This window comes from Anabrus simplex, chromosome 3, assembly GCF_040414725.1.
Source record: "Anabrus simplex isolate iqAnaSimp1 chromosome 3, ASM4041472v1, whole genome shotgun sequence".
Classification (NCBI taxonomy): domain Eukaryota; kingdom Metazoa; phylum Arthropoda; class Insecta; order Orthoptera; family Tettigoniidae; genus Anabrus; species Anabrus simplex.
This window is the reverse complement of record NC_090267.1, coordinates 182,969,940-182,990,485: the sequence shown is the minus strand read 5'-3', so window position 1 is coordinate 182,990,485 and position 20,546 is coordinate 182,969,940. Positions and strand designations below refer to the sequence as shown.

At 43.7% G+C, this 20,546-nt stretch overlaps 1 protein-coding gene across 3 annotated transcripts in view; it reads left to right on the top strand.

Annotated features, from left to right (window-relative positions):
- The first annotated feature begins 8,140 nt into the window (after positions 1–8,140).
- LOC136866125 (gastric triacylglycerol lipase) overlaps positions 8,141–20,546 on the top strand; it is a 116,207-nt gene continuing 103,801 nt past the window's right edge. For all 3 annotated transcript variants that reach the window (XM_068226618.1, XM_068226616.1, XM_068226617.1), the window contains exon 1: positions 8,141–8,285. In XM_068226618.1, the coding sequence (XP_068082719.1) occupies positions 8,160–8,285 (126 nt within the window). In that variant the 5' untranslated portion in view covers positions 8,141–8,159. The remainder of the gene's footprint in view (positions 8,286–20,546) is intronic.

Genomic DNA, 20,546 nt, shown 5'->3' with positions numbered 1-20,546 from the left:
CGAAGCACCACGGACAACAACATCAGCTCTGACCCCAAAAGTTTAGGAAATAAGATAAATAATCCATTATAATACTAATTTGGGGATATTAAGTCGCGTAATGTTCATAATCTGCTGACGCGTATCGATCCTGCGACCAGGATCGTCTTCAGAGACGAAACTCTCATTTTTTGTCTGTACTTGCGCAGAATTTGAAAAGAATGGTATTTCTGTATCGGTCATGTCCATAGTAACAAGGAAATGCCCTTTTTACGTTTCCGTAATGTCTGTCTGTCTGTCTGTCTGTCTGTCTGTCTGTCTGTCTGTCTGTCTGTCTGTCTGTCTGTCTGTCTGTCTGTCTGTCTGTCTGTCTGTCTGTCTGTCTGTCTGTCTGTCTGTCTGTCTGTCTGTCTGTCTGTCTGTCTGTCTGTACACGCATCACGAGAAAACGGCTGAAGAGAATTTAATGAAAATCGGTATGTGAAGTCGGGGGATGAACCACTACAATCTAGGCTATAAATCATTTTATTCACGCTGAGTGATATGGTAGTTTAGGGGAAGGCCTAAAATTTAATTCTCAAATATTTCTATTATTGGTGGTCCTATCGATAAATACTACATAACTAAAGTTATATAAAATTAAAATTCCGATCATTCTCTTATACATTTTTTCCGTGGTGGCTATGATAACGCAGATATTCATGAATTTGTATTTTTGTTGCTTAGTCCATATCAACGCCGAGGCACGAGAAAATAGGTAAACAGAATTTGAAGAAATCGGTATATAGAGCCGGGGAATAAGAAAATAGAGTCTAAGCTATAAACAATTTTATTCAGCCGGGATGAAATGGTAGTTTAGGGGAAGGCGCCTAAAATGTAATGTTTAAATACCTATGTTATTGGTCCTATCGAAAAATACTACATAACAAAAGTTATAGAGAGTGCAATTTCCGATTATTTATGTGTTATTCAGTTTTATCGTACCGACTATGATAATAGTGGGGTTTCAGAGTCGGAAGAAAACTAAATGTGAAGGCCTACAATATCGAAAGCGCATAACATTGATCAACAATAACATTATATTGACCTTTGTTTGTTGTGATGTGCTGCCACTCAACTCCGGTAGATGGGATTACTGCTACGTAGCGCATATAACAGCCTGACTGAATATTGGCGGGAAAAAGGTGGGGTGTTAGATAACTTTCTTCTTTAGCATGGCATTCCTCTGGTTCATACATAACACACTGGTTCATCATAGTACCGGTATTCCAGCTATTCGATCCCTACCCTGACGCGCAGACTGGAATGAGGAGTGTGCACACGTAAAGGTAGAGGCTCACTTAGTAGTAGTATGACCTGGTCTAGAATTACAGTTTCGACCTATTCCAAATTATAGCACCACAACTCACTAAATAACTCAAAATTCAACCCTGAAAAGAGCCATTTATTCAGAAAAACCTTTTTCCATTTTTATTAAATTCTACATTAATTTCATTCCAAATTAGCTGGGAAAAGGGGCTTTCTCCTCTGGCTTGGAGGAAAAATTTATCTCCACGTCAGATAGCCCCCCTCCCTCCAGTGTACTGAATTGAAATTTTTCGACTCATCGGGTACTCCTAGGAAACAGATTAGTAAAAGGGCATAGTTTTTGCCCTGGGACTCTCCACAATTCCCCCCGGAAAAAACGAAGAGTGATCACGGATCACGGCTGTCTGCGGCCTGGTCATTCCAGCTCTGAAACTTTGGACTGTTAGATCGGCAGCGTAGTACTGTTCCTTAAAACTGAGAAAATGTGTGGTTTTCATTTGATTTCATATGAAAGCATTGCTTTTAATCGCACCGTTCCTACTGACGTCATTGTAATGACCTATGTTGATTTCAGTTGTGTAAATCACTAAGATCCCGGTCTAGAAAGCCAAGAATAACGACCGAGGGGATTCGTCGTGCTGACCACATGACACCTCGTAATATGCAAGCCTTCGGGCTGAGCAGCGGTCACTTGGTAGGCCAAGGCCCTTCAAGGGCTGTAGTGCCATGGAGTTTGGTTTGGTTTTTTTAAACCGCTAAGATATTCTTTCTGAGGATGAACAAAGGCAGGTGGAGAGTGAGTGTCTGCCATTATAATGAAAACTCCCCAACCTGATTGTGACTGATGGTAGTGAAGCAGGCCTACCATTACTATGAAAATCCCCTAACCCAGTCTGCATATATGAAAAGACGTTTGGTGACTTCCCCGTCGCGTTTCTAGAGTAACTTTAAGAGCTATAAAATTTAATACAATGTTACTCACAACCTCACAACATGTACACTACCTAACCTAGAATTTTGTTTACAATGTAGAATTCCGTAGCGAAGCACGGGTACATCAGCTAGTATATACATAGATGGTTGCCTATTTGTACTTCCTCTTAAGACAGTAATCACCACCACCACAACTCTACGTACTAAATAATTCATCTCCATGGAGGCATCGCCATGGTAACTAAGGCAGTACTACAAGATACCTTAGTTTTGTTTAACTCTTAGACTGGGGAGTAACAAAATTGAGTACTCACACTTTAGGATGACAGAAGAGAACAAAACAAATTTTTCTCAAATAATTTTAGGTCAGAAATTGATCATTGAACTATTTTTTGTTGTGAGTGAGAATGAAACAATGACTTATCAGTTCAATTGCAATCCTTAAAAAAACTTCCGAAATACAGCCTCTTGATGCAATACAAGCTCTGTGATGACGTGTCATTGTCTGTCGTACACATTCACCAGGCTGAGAAGATGAGCGGACAGTGGATCACATTGCATTTGAGTGTCCTTTGCGTGCTTATAGAGGCTCTATAGAGGACTGTGTCTCAAGCGAAGCTCTTTTCTGGCTCTCAACTTTTGATATGGAACTTCAGTTATGAACTTGAGATGGTAGTTGAACATATTGTATATAATATTGTATTCACCATACGCTAAATAATAAATAATACCGGGCTAAGTGGCTCAGACAGTTGAGGCGTTGGCCTTCTGACCCCGACTTGACTGGTTCGATCCTGGCTCAGTCCTGTGGTATTTGAAGATGCTCAAACACGTCAGTCTCGTGTCGGTAGATTTACTGGCACATAAAATAACCTCTGCGAAACTAAATTGCGACACCACGGAAGGTACATAAATCGCATTAAAGTAGTTAGTGGGACCTGAAACCAATACCATTATTATGTCGTACACATTCAAAGACTGCAGTCAGGCGCTGTAAAGAATAACCGGCTACATGCATCCAAATGACGTTTCAACCTCCAATTCAAATGTAGTCCCATTCAATAGGCTCTTAAATGATCCCTCACAAAAAAGACAAGAGGGGTGAGGTCGGGAGAACGAGCTTGCATTGCAGTTGAAGGCCACACTTTTAAATTTGATTCTTAATTGGTTAATTCCCTTGCCTCTTTTGTACTTTTATCAACACCCCTGCAACTCCTAAACCACATACACAACACTATCGTTCAGCACAAGAATACACAGTTTCACATACATGGCACATGCCATCGACCCAGGCTAGCAATACCCACAGGAAATTATTATTATTATTATTATTATTATCATTATTATTATTATTATTATTATTATTATTATTATTATTAACTAGCTGCTGCACCCACCCCGTTGTTGGCGGAGTCAGTGTAATGTCATTGCTACCTTTGCGGATCAGTGGTAGATCGTCGGCCTCCGGTTCTCAACATAGCGGTTTCAAAACCGGCAGAGGTAGCTGGATTTTTGAAGGGCAGATAAAAGTCATTTCGCCACGCCATGTCGTACGATGTCGGCTTGTTTTACTCAATAAAATTCATTAAAACAGCAATACAAGGTCTTTCTTATAAATCCAGACCGAACGCACGGTGTTTGTACTCTGCGCTACGGCAGCTGCCTCAGCCCACTTACGTCGCGCGCGGCCGCCCTGCTTTAAACGTGTATACAATCTTATTTGAAATCTTACATTATAAACGATGCTGGAAGTGGCATCCTTCATAATGAGGGACTTCATGAAAACCATTAGGATTTTCTGCACACCAGTAGCGAGAGTTATGACTGTTCACATGACCATTAAGATAAAACCAGGCGTCATCCGAAAGAACACAAGCTGTGGGTCTAATAAACGATCATTCAATGATACAAGATACCACTCAAAATATCTCACTCTTGTGGCTGGATCAGCAAGTTTTAAACAATGGGCCTGTGTAAACCTGTACAGCTTGATGGGTAAGAGCTTTGTATCTCTGCGTGCAGAAGAAACCGAAACCCCTACTTATGCTAATTTTGTGACTGATTTTTTTCGGTGACCGTTCAATATTCGCATCAATGTCATCTAGCTTTTCCTCTGTTAAAACTGTTCGTGTGCGCGCATGTTTTTTATTGAGCACTGAGCGAGTAGTTTCAAATCTATTTACAATTACGTGAATCTGTGCTCGTGAAGGTGGCACTTCACTAGGAAATTGCTGAACAAATACATCGCGCACCTGTCGAGCCGACTTGTACTTAAAATAAATTTTACGAACGGAAACACGGTGTTGCAATGATAACTGTCTCACCATGTTAACAGCTAAAAGATTCAGACTGGCTACTGATGCTAGGTCAAACATGTGGACGCTCCTATGCGTGCGCCTCCCGTACTGCTGCTTACGTCGCGGAGAGTATAGACACCACTGGACGGTCTGAGTTTATAAGAGAGACTCTGTAGACGCCCAAGAGAGATTCGGTTTAATCTTTCTCGTTCGTGAGTCTGTCCAGCATTTAGGAGGAAGAGCGTTGGCGATGTGGTGCCAATATCTCGAGAATGGTTGGTTCTAGGGCCATAAAACGAGCTTTTGGGCCCCTCAGGAACTTACCGAGATTTGTTCCTCGCGTAGAGTGAAACGAAAAGTCGAAATTGGCGAGCAAGCAGCCATATGGCGTCAAATTAAAAAGCTTGCCCACGATAGCTGAGGACATATGATATTATTTATTACTATTGTTATTATTATTGTTGTTGTTGTTGTTTTGAATAATTTCAGGGTCTCCCTCAGAGGATTCGTGATAAATTGTCGACGCCCGTAACCAAGATCGCAGGTTTAAAACAGACAGTGGTACCATTTCCTAAGTTATTCAAAATTATATCAGTCAGGATTGGCTCCATCAAACATAGCTATCGATATATAAAACATTTTAAAATTAAATTTAAAGTAAGTTTTGTTTCATCATCATCATAATCTGTTTACCCTCCAGGGTCGGTTTTTCCCTCGGACTTAGCGAGGGATCCCACCTCTACCGCCTCAAGGGCAGTGTGCTGGAGCTTCAGACTCTGGGTCGGGGACACAACTGGGGAGTATGACCAGTACCTCGCCCAGGCGGCCTCACCTGCTATGCTGGACAGGGGCCTTGTAGAGGGATGAGAAGATTGGAAGGGATAGGCAAGGAAGAGGGAAGGAAACGGCCGTGGGCTTCCCGGCATTCGCCTGGAGGAGAAGTTGGAAACCACGGAAAACCACTTTCAGGATGGCTGAGGTGGGAATCGAACCCACCTCTACTCAGTTGACCTCCCGAGGCTGAGTGTACCCCGTTCCAGCCCTCGTACCACTTTTCAAATTTCGTGGCAGGGCCGGGAATCGAACCCGGGCCTCCGGGGGTGGCAGCAAATCACGCTAACCACTTCACCACAGAGGCGGACTAGTTTTGTTTCAAACGTTTGTAAATAAAGCTAACCGTTCTATACATTTATTCTTCCAGGACATTTTCACCGTTTATGGAGTCAGCACTTGGTGTATAAAGGCCACATTTTACCGCCCTATTTCCTTCATGACGCCAACCTTGTGTGAGTGATATATTCACTATTGCGTATTCCTGTGGTGGTTGTTAGCGTGGTGTACTGAGACGTGTATTAAAACGAACATAAACACCCAGGTCCCAAGTCAGAGAAATTAGCATACGTGGTTAAAACACCCAACATCGCCTGGAATCGAAATCAGGGCCCTTTCATCATACGGCCTATATCCTGACCATTCAGCCAAAAAGCAGGCCATTTCCGTTCTCAAAATATCAACAAGAAACCACTTCAATCCTTTTCTGGCCCCTTTCTTCTTTGAATATCATAATCAAGATTAGTTCAGCATCTAATTAAACACAGTTGTTTAGTCTCTCAAAAAACCAATGAGGTATTTCAGTCAAACAAAATTATCATTTTCCTACCGTAGAGAAAAAACGTAAATTTTATTTATAGAGATGTCATTTGAGTTCAGACAAGTGTATGTGTGCAGATTACTCAGCCCGAAGGCTGTCTGGATCCTCAACAGTTCGGTTATCAGCTGTCATAGATGTCTAGGAGTCACTGAGGAGACGTTCAAGGGAAATGAAGGGTGAGACAGTTTCCAATATTTTTCCTCACCGAGCCAGAAGTTGCAACAGTAGAACCTCATTAATCTTGACTAATTGGGGCTGTAGGTTGTCCGAATTAATTAAAGTCCGGATTTAAAGAAATAACTTATGAAATGAGCCAAGGTACATATTTAAACACTCTGTTCAGTAAAAGAACGTGTACAGTAGAGTATTTAAGATATACAAAAGTTGTTTAGTGTACAAGATAATTATAATGCAATACAGTATTAGGCCTTAAAAAATATAGAATAACCAGTGCAGTACAGATTATAACATGGCAATCATACGCTTACTAGTTTGAAGAAACTGCTGATCTTTTGTTGTCTTCCTTTGACATTCATTTTCTAAATAAAATTCAAGCAGATGCCTCAAATGTTCGTGATATGCAGATATGTTTTCATTGCTGTTATCTTCAATGTATTTAATGACAATGTTTAGATGGTCTTTAATTTCACTAAATTTTGGCTTAGGTTGAACAATATCACCTGCTTCATCCTCGTCATATTCATCCGTTTCAGATTTTTCTGCGCTCGTAACTCATCTTTATACTGTAATTGCATTTATGTGTTGTTGCTTTTTTTGCTAGTGGCTTTACGTCACACCGACACAGATAGGTCTTATGGCGACGACGGGATAGGAAAGGCATAGGAGTTGGAAGGAAGTGGCCGTGCCTGGTGTGAAAATGGGAAACCACGGAGAAACCATATTCAGGGCTGCCGACAGTGGGATTCGAACCCACTATCTCCCGGATGCAAGCTCACAGCCGCGTGCCCCTGACCGCACGGCCAACTCGCACGGTGTGTTATTTTAATCTGCTGTCCAGATTAAGCGAAGTCCGGACTAATGGGGCCCGGATTAATGAGGTTCTACTGTAAGTTATTACATTCCAGTTTGCCAAGCCCACTGAAATACATGCACCAACCCACCTTATCACCGATATTTTCACACCATTCAAAACAGGGACTAGCTGCATGAGGATTGACGTCACTAGCATCACTCATACGTCAGTCAATTTCATCTCTTCAAAACCAAATGAAAGAAACAGCCTATACCAGAAGACATAGCGCACTGTAAAGTATAGATCTCGTCCGCCTCTGTGGTGTAGTAGTTAGTGTGATTAGCTGCCACCACCGGAGGCCCGGGTTCGATTCCCGGCTCTGCCACGAAGTTTGAAAAGTGGTACGAGGGCTGGAACGGGGTCCACTCAGCCTCGGGAGGTCAACTGAGTAGAGGTGGGTTCGATTCCCTCCTCAGCCATCCTGGAAGTGTTTTTCCATGGTTCCCATTTCTCCACCAGGCAAATGCCGGGTTAATACATAACTTAAGGCCACGGACACGGCCTTCCCTCTTCCTTGTCTCTCCCTTCCAATCTTGCGATCCCCCCACAAGCCTCCTGTTCAGCATAACAGATGAGGCCGCCTGGGCGAGTTACTGGTCATCCTCCCCAGTTGTATCCCCGACACAGAGTCTGAAGCTCCAGGACATTGCCCTTGAGGCGGTAAAGATGGGATCCCTCGCTGAGTCCGAGGGAAAAACTGACCCTGGAGTGTAAGCAGGTTAAGAAGAAGAAGAGGAAGAAGAAAGTATAGATCTCGCCAGCAAAGGCTAATCAGGTAAGGGCGGTAAACATTGAAAAAAAAATGAAGAGAAGTTCATTTACAATTGGTGATAGTTCATGACCTTATGCCTACGAAGATAAATATGCAGCTTGCGATTCGTTGGACTGAAGGTCAGAATGATAACACATTTTCTTAAACCAGAGTTCAGTTCACCAGATTGTTCGGAAGCGAGTGAAGATGAGAAATCTAAGTTGGTGTACAGTGTCGTTAACTGCAGTCGCCGTAACAAGCGTTCTCGTCGCCTACTTGCTGGGAGGAAGTCTGGACCCAACAGCCAGGGATCCCGATATCGACCTCACGACGGTAAGAATACAGTGAAAAGTACACCGTGACAACGTATTTATCACTAATGAATTGGACAGGTGAGGGACTGTCCCTCTGAGTTTTCATGACAACATCGTGTGACGCAAATCCTATTCGATACTAAACATGGAAATATTTTAAAATTACTTCACCATGCAACTTCTTCTGCTTCTTAATCTGTTTACCCTCCAGGGTCGGTTTTTCCCTCGGACTCGGAGAGGGATCCCATCTCTACTGCCTCAAGGGCAGTGTCTTGGAGCTTCAGACACTGGGTCGGGGGATACAACTGGGGAGGGTGACCAGTACCTCGCCCAGGCGGCCTCACCTGCTATGCTGAACAGGGGCCTTGCGGTGGAATGGAAGATTGGAAGGGATAGACAAGGAAGAGGGAAGGAAGCGGTCGTGGCCTTATGTTAGGTACCATCCTGGCGTTTACATGGAGGAGAAGTGGGAAACCACGGAAAACCACTTCAAGGATGGATGAGGTGGGAATCGAACCCACCTCTACTCAGTTGACCATTACACCACTACACCACAGAGGCGGCCTACCATGTAACTTATCCTCTAATTATCGTAAGATTACGGCAATGGTATCATTATGTTGGGTGTATAATACAATGGCACACACATCATAGGTCGGAATTTACATAGAGAAGACCACATGAAGCAAATTAATTTTCATATTTTCGACCAGCGCATAACTTTGTACCTACGGGCAACCGTTAAGAGTACCAACATCCTGAGTTCAGAGAAATCTTTCTAAACGATATCCGACAAGAAAAATCCCACTACAAATTTTGCATTTTTAAAATTTTTATTTTTACTATGTGTTATAATTTACACCGACAAAGAACGATGTTATGGTGACGATGGAATATAGCAGAAAAGAGTCAGGACTGAGGAGAAAGTGACCGTGGTCTTAATTAAGGTCCAGCTCTAGCATTTATCTCTAGTGAAAATGAGAAACCTCGGAGAACTATCTTCAGGATTGTCGACAGTTAAGTTCGAATCTACTATCTCCTGAATGCAGGCTGACAGCTACATTACTCAAACCGCATAGCCACATGTTCGATGGACCATTTTGTTATACAAATGCCAGGTCAGGGATTTTTACCTTGACCTGATGCTGGTTCGAGGTCCGCTCAGCCTACATTATTAGAATTGAGGAGCTATCTGACGGCGAGATAGCAACCCCGGTCTAGAAGGCCAAGAATAACGGCCGAGAGGATTCGTCGTACTGACCACACGACACCTCGTAATCTGCAGGCCTTCAGTCTGAGCAGCGGTCGCTTCGTAGGCCAAGGCCCTTCGAGGGCTGTAGTGCCATGGGGTTTTTGAAAATTACAAACCAGGCCATGGACCGCAAATTCATCGTTTTAAAAACTCATCCATGCGTATTTTACTGAGGACTAGCAAATGTCATATTTTCTCTCATGTGCCATATTCCTAAGGAAATAGTACCTGAATGATTCGAATGAGATTTTCATTTCGGGAGTTTTAAACTCCAGTGTGAACATTTGATTTCGTTGCACAACGGTTCGAATGTGTGACGATTATATACATGTGCTGCGTCAAAACAGTTAGTTCGTAGTTTCCTAACATGAAAAGAACGTGTGAAAATAATTTAAGAGAATAGCACTCTTCATGTTCTATTATTGCTGGCCGAAGGTTTACCCGGAACTTTAGACGACACAGCAGAAATATTTGAGAGTGCAAGCAGATTGCGCCTGACAGCACAGGGTGCGTTTACTCTGAAGCGTTCTGGTATATCGCTTCATACAATTCCCGATTAAACAACCACCTCTTCACAATAATCTGAATATTACAGGGAGAAAATAAGGCGCCGTTGTATTACCAAAACAAAACGAACGTAGAGAATCTGCTCAGTTGATGGATTATATATACATCATTAATTCAATGACTGATCACTGTATCTCCGAAACCCCTTAAAAGTTAGGAAATTAAAATCTTTCGAGGATGTTGTTACCCTTGGACCATAGGTTATTTATTTATTTATTTATTTATTTATTTATTTATTTATTTATTTATTTATTTATTTATTTATTTATTTATTTATTTATTTATTTATTTATTTATTTATTTATTTATTTATTTAGCGTAGTTCCGGGAGTGTCCAAGAACATAGGCGCTAGGTCAGGGATGCCACTATAGTTGGGCCAACGAGAGTTGAAGTCTGACATTTGAGCGGCGAAAGCAGTAAACTACGAAGTACGCCGCGTTGTCATAATTACCTAGATCTGCGGCATATCACTCTTTCATACAGGCTGAATATTTAATTAACTATGTTGGCCTAATGCTATTCAATTAACTTGGACCCGTTCCTAAGCTCGTGCAATTAATTCCGGCATTTAAGACAGAACACGTCATTGCCGACAAATAATATGAAATTTCATATTCACTAAACTGACAATAACCTCAAGAAATGCACATGTAAAATAGAGAATAGAACTGTACAACTGATTAACCTACAAAAAAAAAAAACTAACAACGAAAATGATATTTAGGAAACACACTTAAATTATGACATGAACCAGCAACAACTAACGCAGCTAACACAGTACTACTCCGAATGATATTACAAAAGCGACTGAGAGCAAGCCAACCCACGTGGCGATAGGATCCTTAAATGTGGCATCTCTGTTGTCGTTGCCATAGCAACAGACCATTTTCGAGCAGCGTTAGTCAACTTTTTCTCGCCGGTGGCGCTAAATGGCAGACTTCAACTCTTGTGGGCCCAACTCTAGGTAACACGCGACCACAACTTCTGCGGCACGCTGCTCAACATACTGAAAATCGACAATCTGTTTTCAGTCATTCGACCGGGTCAGGAATGGAATGAATGAAACCCCCATCTAGCGGCGAGGGTAGGAAATATGCCGACTACCGAAGCCTGTCGCACTCCTCTGGGGCAATGATAAATGACTGACAGATAAAATGAAATGTTAATGGAGAGTGTTTCTGGAATGAAAGATGACATACTAACATATTTTAATGTTTCTAACATGTAATAAATAGGCCAAAAATCTTCAAACAGCATATTTCTACGTAACGCTTTAATAAATAAGTAGGCCCTAAGTCACAATTAATTATTTGGCCATACTTTTTTGCAAATTTTATTAGGTTAAAACAAAAATATAACTTATTCCTTAAATTTACCTGGTTTTAAAAATGTAATTTTCAGTGTTTGCAAAAGAAAACCGTGAAACATTCAGTCGAATAGATTTATACGTAATGCAATCTAATGCCTAAACGAAGTGATATGTGGAGGTTTCATGATTTTAAAGGAAAATTACCGATGGCACACCAGACACTAAAAAGTATTAAGCACGACCTTTATTGGCATGTTAGACGGAAAAAGGTTTGCCATCCCTGCCTAGGTGCTCGCTAAGAAATCATTTTGCAAAACTAAGTTAGGGCTGACCAGGAGGGGAGGGGATCAAATGGAGTGGGTAGGGCTGAGGCTCTGGTCATGGGGGGATTCCATGGTTAGACATGTGGGGAAAGTGTGTGGGGAAAGGGAACCAGGGTAGAGTGTTATCCAGGAATTAAGTTGAGGCAGATGTTGAGGAAAGTAGAAGAGAAGGAAGAGGGAAAGGAGAGGGTGGTAGTGTTTCACGTTGGTACTAACAACGTAAGACAAGCAGGTATAAGTACCAACGTAGTTGGGGATATGTGGGATCTGGTCAATCCAGCACAGGTGAAGTTTAAGGAAGCGGAGATTGTTATCAGTGGAATACTGTGTAGGAGGGATACTGACTGGAAGGTGATTGGGGATTTAAATGAGACTATGGAGTGGGTATGTGGGAAACTGGGAGTGAGATTTCTAGATCCTAATGGGTGGGTAGGAGATAGGGATCGCGCTCAGATGGCCTTCACTTAAACCGCAGTGGTACATACAAGTTACGAAATTTGTTTAGAAGGGTTATAGAGAGGTACATTCAGGGAAACGGGGTGACCTAGGTAGCGGTCATAAGGGTACAGGGAAATGGAATCCAATTAGGGATGACATAAAAATATCAGTGCTCAATTGTAGAAGTAAAGAATGGAATCGAATTAAGTAATTTAATTGATCAATATAAAAAAGGAAAGTCATCTCCGTACAGGCCATGAAGGCCCTTGAAGGGGCGGAAGGTAAAAGCTTCCACTATCCGTAACCTTGGCACTTGATGGGGTAGAGTGGTTAGCTCTACGCCCGGCCGCCTTTGCCCCCAGGAATTAACCTGGTACTCATTTTTGGTGTAGGCTGAGTGAACCTCAGGGCCATATGCATCTCCGGAAGTGGAAATCTCGTTTCTTAAATTTTACGACTTACGGGGATTCGAACCCACGTCCTTCCGATCGAGAATTGATATATACTTACCAGATATTGTAATCATCATCATCATCATCATCATCTGTTTACCCTCCAGGGTCGGTTTTTCCCTCGGACTTAGCGAGGGATCCCACCTCTACCACCTCAAGGGCAGTGTCCTGGAGCGTGAGACATTGGGGCTGGGGATACAACTGGGGAGTATGACCAGTACCTCGTCCAGGCGGCCTCACCTGCTATGCTGAACAGGGGCCTTGTGGAGGGATGGGAAGATTGTAAGGGATAGGCAAAGAAGAGGGAAGGAAGCCGCCGTGGCCTTAAGTTAGGTACCATCCCGGCATTCGCCTGGAGGAGAAGTGGGAAACCACGGAAAACCACTTCCAGGATGGCTGAGGTGGGAATCGAACCCACCTCTACTCAGTTGACCTCCCGAGGCTGAGTCGACCCCATTCCAGCCCTCGTACCACTTTTCAAATTTCGTGGCAGAGCCGGGAATCGAACCCGGGCTTCCGGGGGTGGCAGCTAATCACGCTAACCACTACACCACAGAGGCGGACAGATATTGTAATAGGAGTTGAATCATGGCTGAGAAATGATATAATGGATGCAGAAATATTCTCATGGAACTGGAGTGTGTATCGTAGAGATAGGAAAGGAATGGTAGGAGGGGGGGAGGGCATTCATTCTGGTGAAAGAAGAATTTGTAAGTTACGAAAAAGATGACAAAGTAAACTAAGGGTTTAATAACCAATAGTGGAAATTAAAAGGCAACCTTCAGTGCGAATCTTGCTTGACAGTAAGAACAGCATGGTAGCCGCCGCGTCTATCACGAGCTATTCAGGTTTTCAGTGGCTTTGTATCAAAGGGGATTATGACTTACACTTGGTTGGTACACATACTATACTTCCCTGATGCTTCCTGCTTCGAAGGGCATTTGGCCTACTAAGCGACCGCTCCTCACCCCGCATGTCTGCAGATTATGAGGTGACGCGTGGTCAGCGTGACGAATCCTCCGGGTCATTATTCTCGGCTTACTTGACCGAGGCCGTCATCACCGTCAGATAGCTTCTCAAGTGTATAAACACGGAGACCTCTCGAAGCAGCCCTCAGATGCAGCTGAAAATCGCTGACCAGGCCGGCACGCTACCCCGAGACTGGCACCATATTTCCTTTGTGCAGCGAATATTAGGTACCCCTCTTGTACTGGAGGTAATAATAATAATAATAATAATAATAATAATAATAATAATAATAATAATAATAATACTTTTATTGACGTTACGCCCCACTAACTACTTTTACGGTTTTCGGAGAAGACGAGGTGTCGGAATTAAGTCCCGCAGGAGTTCTTTTACGTGCTAGTAAATCTACCGACACGAGGCTGACGTATTCAAATACCACCAGACTGAGCCAGGATCGAACCTGCTAAGTTGGGGTCAGAAGGCTAGCGCCTCAACCGTCTTAGCCACTCATTTCGGCACTAGAGGTTATTTTTAACCGTTAACGTTAACGAGTATATTTGTGTAATTGCTCCAGTTGTAACCGTTAATCAAAAATAACTGCTAAGCCCGTCCCTACTCTGTAACAGATAACTGATCAGGCAGACTTCTATCTTGTAGCAATGGTGTTGGTGCAGCCGGAAGCTTGCACCATCACCATTTTATGTCACAACAGGTTCACTGTAAACATGTAAGTTACTCTGCTGAGTGAAGCTTTCGTTTCTGTTGTTTTATGCACATTTCGAATTAATTTTTCAGCAAAACTACAGAGGGGCAGAATACCTGCCTAGTAGTGTTGGCTACTGAATGCATAATTCGAAGCAGTGTATCGATTCATTCAAGTGTCCGAGTGAATCGATTCACAGGAACGGCGAGCTCACGGCACACGATTCAGCTTACTCCCAGCGGACAGTGCTGAGTGGAGCACTCACTAGACGTTGACGGGGAGCCGAGCTTCCGCTGCAGCGAGACAGTGAATCATGGCACATCGAAAGAATCGTGAACGAGCGCGGCTCAGTGAGACACATCATACACACGGCTCCTTTCGGCTCACTGGACACGCGGAGAGCCGAGCTTGCGCTGCAGCGAGACATACAGTGAGCCATGGCACACCGAAAGAATCGTGAACGAGCACGGCTGAGTGAGACACAAGATACACACGGCTCCTTTATCGGCTCACTGCAGCGAGACATACAGTGAGCCATGCTACACTGAAAGAATCGTACGCTATAATGGACTCTCGAGCTCAGCTCTTTGAAAATAATACCCATTTGCATTCACTGTCCTCTTCTTACAGGGAGGTTTAAATAATAGATGGATTTATTTGCAGTGTTAAAAAGGTAGTCACAACATAATTCTGAAGTAGCTAGTAAGTAGGTAGGCTATTAGGTTATACTATTTATTAGTTTAATGAATCTTAGTATTATAACTTAGCTGACATTTGACAATTAAACTCGACTCTAGCCTGCCCTATGACTATGAGTCATGCTCATGACCACTCAAAAGTACCTGTTTATTTTGGGAAGAACGGCTCAGTATTCACTCAGTTGATATGTCACATCGTTGCACAAGACTTCAATCATATATGGACAGACGCAATAACTTAACCAACAGTATGTTGAATCAGAAAACCAGCGGGCTACTGTACATCTCGGGTAGCCTATACAAAATATGACGATTAAAAAATGCTCAGCTGATAGAAAAATACTTTTTTTTTAAATGACTGAGCGAGTTGTCGTGCGGTTAATATCGCGTGGCTATGCGCTTGCATTTGGGGGATGGTGGGTTCGAATCCCACCGTCGGCAGCCGTAAGATGGTTTTTCCGTAGTTTCCCCATTTTCACACCAGGAAATGCTGGGACTGTACCTTAATTCAGACCATGGCTGCTACCTTCCTAATCCTAACCTTTCCCAACCTGCGTCGCCGGAAACCTTCGATGTATTAGAGTAACTAGCATTTTTTCTAAGAAAGGAGTTCATAGTATGAAGACCAGATGGCAGCTGCGAGCACTGAATCCTGTTGCTGCTGTCTTACCAGCACATACTACACAGATGCAGTAGGAGCGATGACCAATGAGCCGTGAATCGGATCACTGTATCGATTCAGTAACGTGAACGGAATCAAATGAATCGATTCAGTAAAATGAATCGAATGTCCCATCACTACTGCCTAGCGTCTGAATATAACTTTTTCTTTTCGCGAAGGAAGAATGAAAGAAATAAGGAATAGGAGTTTCAATACACCGATAAGCGGCTTCCATGTGCTCACTAACACTTGTTTAGTTATTCATATAATCAGTAGCGTAGCCAAGATCGAATGATGGGGTGGGGGGGGGGGGATTATAATTACAAAATAATGATAGAACGTAATGAAGGTGATGCGCCCAACATGGGTGTGATTATATGGAATCTGATATAAGTGAATTATACTGATATTCAGCTTGCAGTACACTACAAAATCTTACATTAAAATACAGAACAAGAACCATATGATCAAGATCAACAATTTTACAGCGAATAGTATGTTCAGATTAAAATCGAAAATACAACTTTCGACGCTTCTTAGAAAGTGCTATAGATCCAAGAGATCTGTCGGTTTTACAACTATGTCTCTGAATGTTCAAAAGAGCCTTGTTTATTCTCACTTTCCGTTTATTTGCTTTTCTAAAAATGTCTGTTTTTCGCGGGGGGGGGGGTTAAATCGTCAGTAACACCCCTTCGCCTGCCTTGGCTACGCCTCTGCGTATAATTACTTGTACTATTAATGATGCCTAATTATGTAGGAGGCAGAGACCACCTACTACCGACTTACGTGCTCATGTGAGCAAATTTACTGACAAGTGGGCCTTCAGGTAGACGGGTCACGAATTCTTTTCCAGGCTTACTCTATACTGTAGTACGTGAAGGTGTCCCCTTGAATATGAATGTCCCAAAGCCACTGGGCATTCTCGAGAATCGGCCTTTATAAATTTCAAGTCCCTTATACGTATCAGCTAAACGTTAACGGAAATGGCCGGAGTCTAGGCATCACAGGACCGCCGGCTCACGCCCAGCTGCGTTTATGGGTTTCTTTCCTTTTTTATGTCGCATTCTGTCTATATTTTCTTTCTTTCTTAATCTGCTTACCTTCCAGGGTTGGTTTTTCCGTCGGACTCAGCGAGGGATCCCATCTCTACCGCCTCAAGGGCAGTGTCCTGGAGCTTCAGACTCTGGGTCGGGGGATATGACTAGGGAGAATGACCAGTACCTCCCCCAGGTGGCCTCACCTGCTATGCTGAACAGGGGCCTTGCGGGGGGATGGGAAGATTGGAAGGGATAAGGAAGAAAGCGGGCGTGGCCTTAAGTTAGGTACCATCCCGGCATTTGCCTGGAGGAAAAGTGGGAAACCACGGAAAACCACTTCCAGGATGGCTGAGGTGGGAATCAAACCCACCTCTACACAGTTGACCTATCGAGGCTGAGTGAACCCCGTTCCAGCCCTCGTACCACTTTTCAAATTTTCGTGGCAGAGCCGGGAATCGAACCCGGACCTCCGGGGGTGGCAGCCAATCACACTAACCACTACACCACAGAGGCGGACTTCTGTCTATATTCTATTTGATAATATTTGTAACGGTTCAAAAGTTAGGTACAAGAATGACAAACTTTGGGTAGGACATGAAACGTTTAATTTTGCTTTTGATATGGAAATTACAAATATATTCTACTTCCTATCTGACACTAGAATAATCGTAGAATTCTAGAGTGAAACATAAGAATGGGATTCGAATCCCACTGTCGGCAGCCCTGAAGATGGTTTTCCAGGACTTCCTAAGTTCACACGAGGCAAATGCTGTGCTAGTGCCTTAATTAAGGCCATGGTTGCTCCTTTCCTCCCCCTGTGGGTGGGGGCGGTAGAATAACACCCACAGTAACCCTTGCCTGTCGTCAGAGGCGACTGAAAGGGGTCCCAGTGGCTCTTCAATCGCGAGCGTGGTTTGTTAACCACAGGGCTCTTAGCTGAGTCCTGGCATTTCTTCCACTTACTTGTGCCAGGCTGCTCACTTTCATCTATCCCATCAGACCTCTCTTGGTCAACTCTTGCTCTTTTCGGACCCCGACGGTATTAGGTTCGCCAGGCCTAGAGATTCTCTCATTTCTCACGCCATTTGGGGCCCCTGTCGTTCTTTGGCCGCTATCCTTATTTTTCGAAGTGTCGAACCCCTTCCATTTCTCCCTGATAAGCGGATGGTTGCCTAGTTGTACTTCCTCTTAAAATAATAACACTGGTCAACAATGATTTTGTTAAATGTATAATTTATGGTGATTCTTATGTACTTTTGTGTGCTGATTACGAATATGAAACCAGGAACTTCCCATCACCCACAGTTTTTTTGTGATTTCAAATCTTTGTTTTCATATTTACGGGTTAGCATGCTACCATTAACAAAGATTAATAAACTATTATAATTGTTGGTTTATCATACTCTTACTATATTTTTTTACTTTTTATTCTCTTAAGAATGTACAGAATTCAATGTTATTCATTGTTGCCACAACAATTAGAAACTTTAAAACATTGCAGTTGTCAGTTGAATTAGAGATTTCTTTCATGCGACTGTCTGCATAGAGTTGTGCTTCCAAAGTCTATTGAAAGGAGATAGTTTGTGTTCAATATACAGTAGTTTTTTTTATTTTATTGTTTGAAAAATGCCTCGCAACTGTAAAAATAAACCAGATAGTTTCTGTAATATATGTGGCGAGTTAACCCTTAAAGCGCAGAGGCGAAGTGTTACTACTTTCATTAAGGAAGCTTATGAGTTGTATTTTGATTGCAAGATGGATCTGAATCAGAATTTGGCCCGTAACATACACTGACTGACAGAGCAAATGCAACACCAAGAAGAAGTGGTCAGAACTTTATGCCAATTGCAGGGTAGACTGACGTCACTGAGGTATGCTCATGATGTGAAATGCGCCGCTGTGCTGCGCACGTAGCGAACGATAAATGGGACACGGCGTTGGCGAATGGCCCACTTCGTACCGTGATTTCTCAGCCGACAGTCATTGTAGAACGTGTTGTCGTGTGCCACAGGACACGTGTATAGCTAAGAATGCCAGGCCGCCGTCAACGGAGGCATTTCCAGCAGACAGACGACTTTACGAGGGGTATGGTGATCGGGCTGAGAAGGGCAGGTTGGTCGCTTCGTCAAATCGCAGCCGATACCCATAGGGATGTGTCCACGGTGCAGCGCCTGTGGCGAAGATGGTTGGCGCAGGGACATGTGGCACGTGCGAGGGGTCCAGGCGCAGCCCGAGTGACGTCAGCACGCGAGGATCGGCGCATCCGCCGCCAAGCGGTGGCAGCCCCGCACGCCACGTCAACCGCCATTCTTCAGCATGTGCAAGACACCCTGGCTGTTCCAATATCGACCAGAACAATTTCCCGTCGATTGGTTGAAGGAGGCCTGCACTCCCGGCGTCCACTCAGAAGACTACCATTGACTCCACAGCATAGACGTGCACGCCTGGCATGGTGCCGGGCTAGAGCGACTTGGATGAGGGAATGGCGGAACGTCGTGTTCTCCGATGAGTCACGCTTCTGTTCTGTCAGTGATAGTCACCGCAGACGAGTGTGGCGTCGGCGTGGAAAAAGGTGAAATCCGGCAGTAACTGTGGAGCGCTCTACCGCTAGACAACGCGGCATCATGGTTTGGGGCGCTATTGCGTATGATTCCACGTCACCTCTAGTGCGTATTCAAGGCACGTTAAATGCCCACCGCTACGTGCAGCATGTGCTGCGGCCGGTGGCACTCCCGTACCTTCAGGGGCTGCCCAATGCTCTGTTTCAGTAGGATAATGCCCGCCCACACACTGCTCGCATCTCCCAACAGGCTCTACGAGGTGTACAGATGCTTCCGTGGCCAGCGTACTCTCCGGATCTCTCACCAATCGAACACGTGTGGGATCTCATTGGACGCCGTTTGCAAACTCTGCCCCAGCCTCGTACGGACGACCAACTGTGGCAAATGGTTGACAGAGAATGGAGAACCATCCCTCAGGACACCATCCGCACTCTTATTGACTCTGTACCTCGACGTGTTTCTGCGTGCATCGCCGCTCGCGGTGGTCCTACATCCTACTGAGTCGATGCCGTGCGCATTGTGTAACCTGCATATCGGTTTGAAATAAACATCAATTATTCATCCGTGCCGTCTCTGTTTTTTCCCCAACTTTCATCCCTTTCGAACCACTCCTCCTTGGTGTTGCATTGTCACTGTCAGTCAGTGTATGTTGTGCTTCATGTGTAACTCAACTGACTGGATGGATGAAGGGGACTCGCCATATGCCTTTTGGAATTCCGATGCAGTGGAGGGAACCTACGGATCATTTGACCGATTGCTATTTTTGTGTGACTAATATCTCTGGTATATCTTCAGAGTCAAAACATACAGTTGTATATCCGTCTCTGAAATCAGCAGCCAGACCGGTTCTACATGGTCCAGGGCTTCCTATACCTTCTCCACCAGATAGATCGTTGATGCATGGAGATGAAGAAGTTGATGTTGGTGAAGAGTTATGTGATGATAAAATGGATGATGACCAAACCTTTGTAGAAAGTTCCGCTGCTTCTTCTGAGCCTCATTTACTTACACAATCAGATCTAAATGATTTGGTTCGTGATCTTAATTTGTCTAAAACCAAATCAGAATTACTCGCTTCAAGACTAAAAGGCTGGAACCTTATAGAGAAAGATACCAAAGTCTGCTTTTTCCGCCAACGTCAAAAGGAATTTGAGCATCTTTTTTCTAAAAAGGAAGAACTAGTTTTCTGCAATGATGTTACAGGTCTCTTCGAGTTACTAGGGCAGCAGCATAATCCAGAAGAATGGCGTTTATTCATTGATTCTTCAAAAAGAAGTTTGAAAGCGGTACTGCTTAACAATGGAAATAC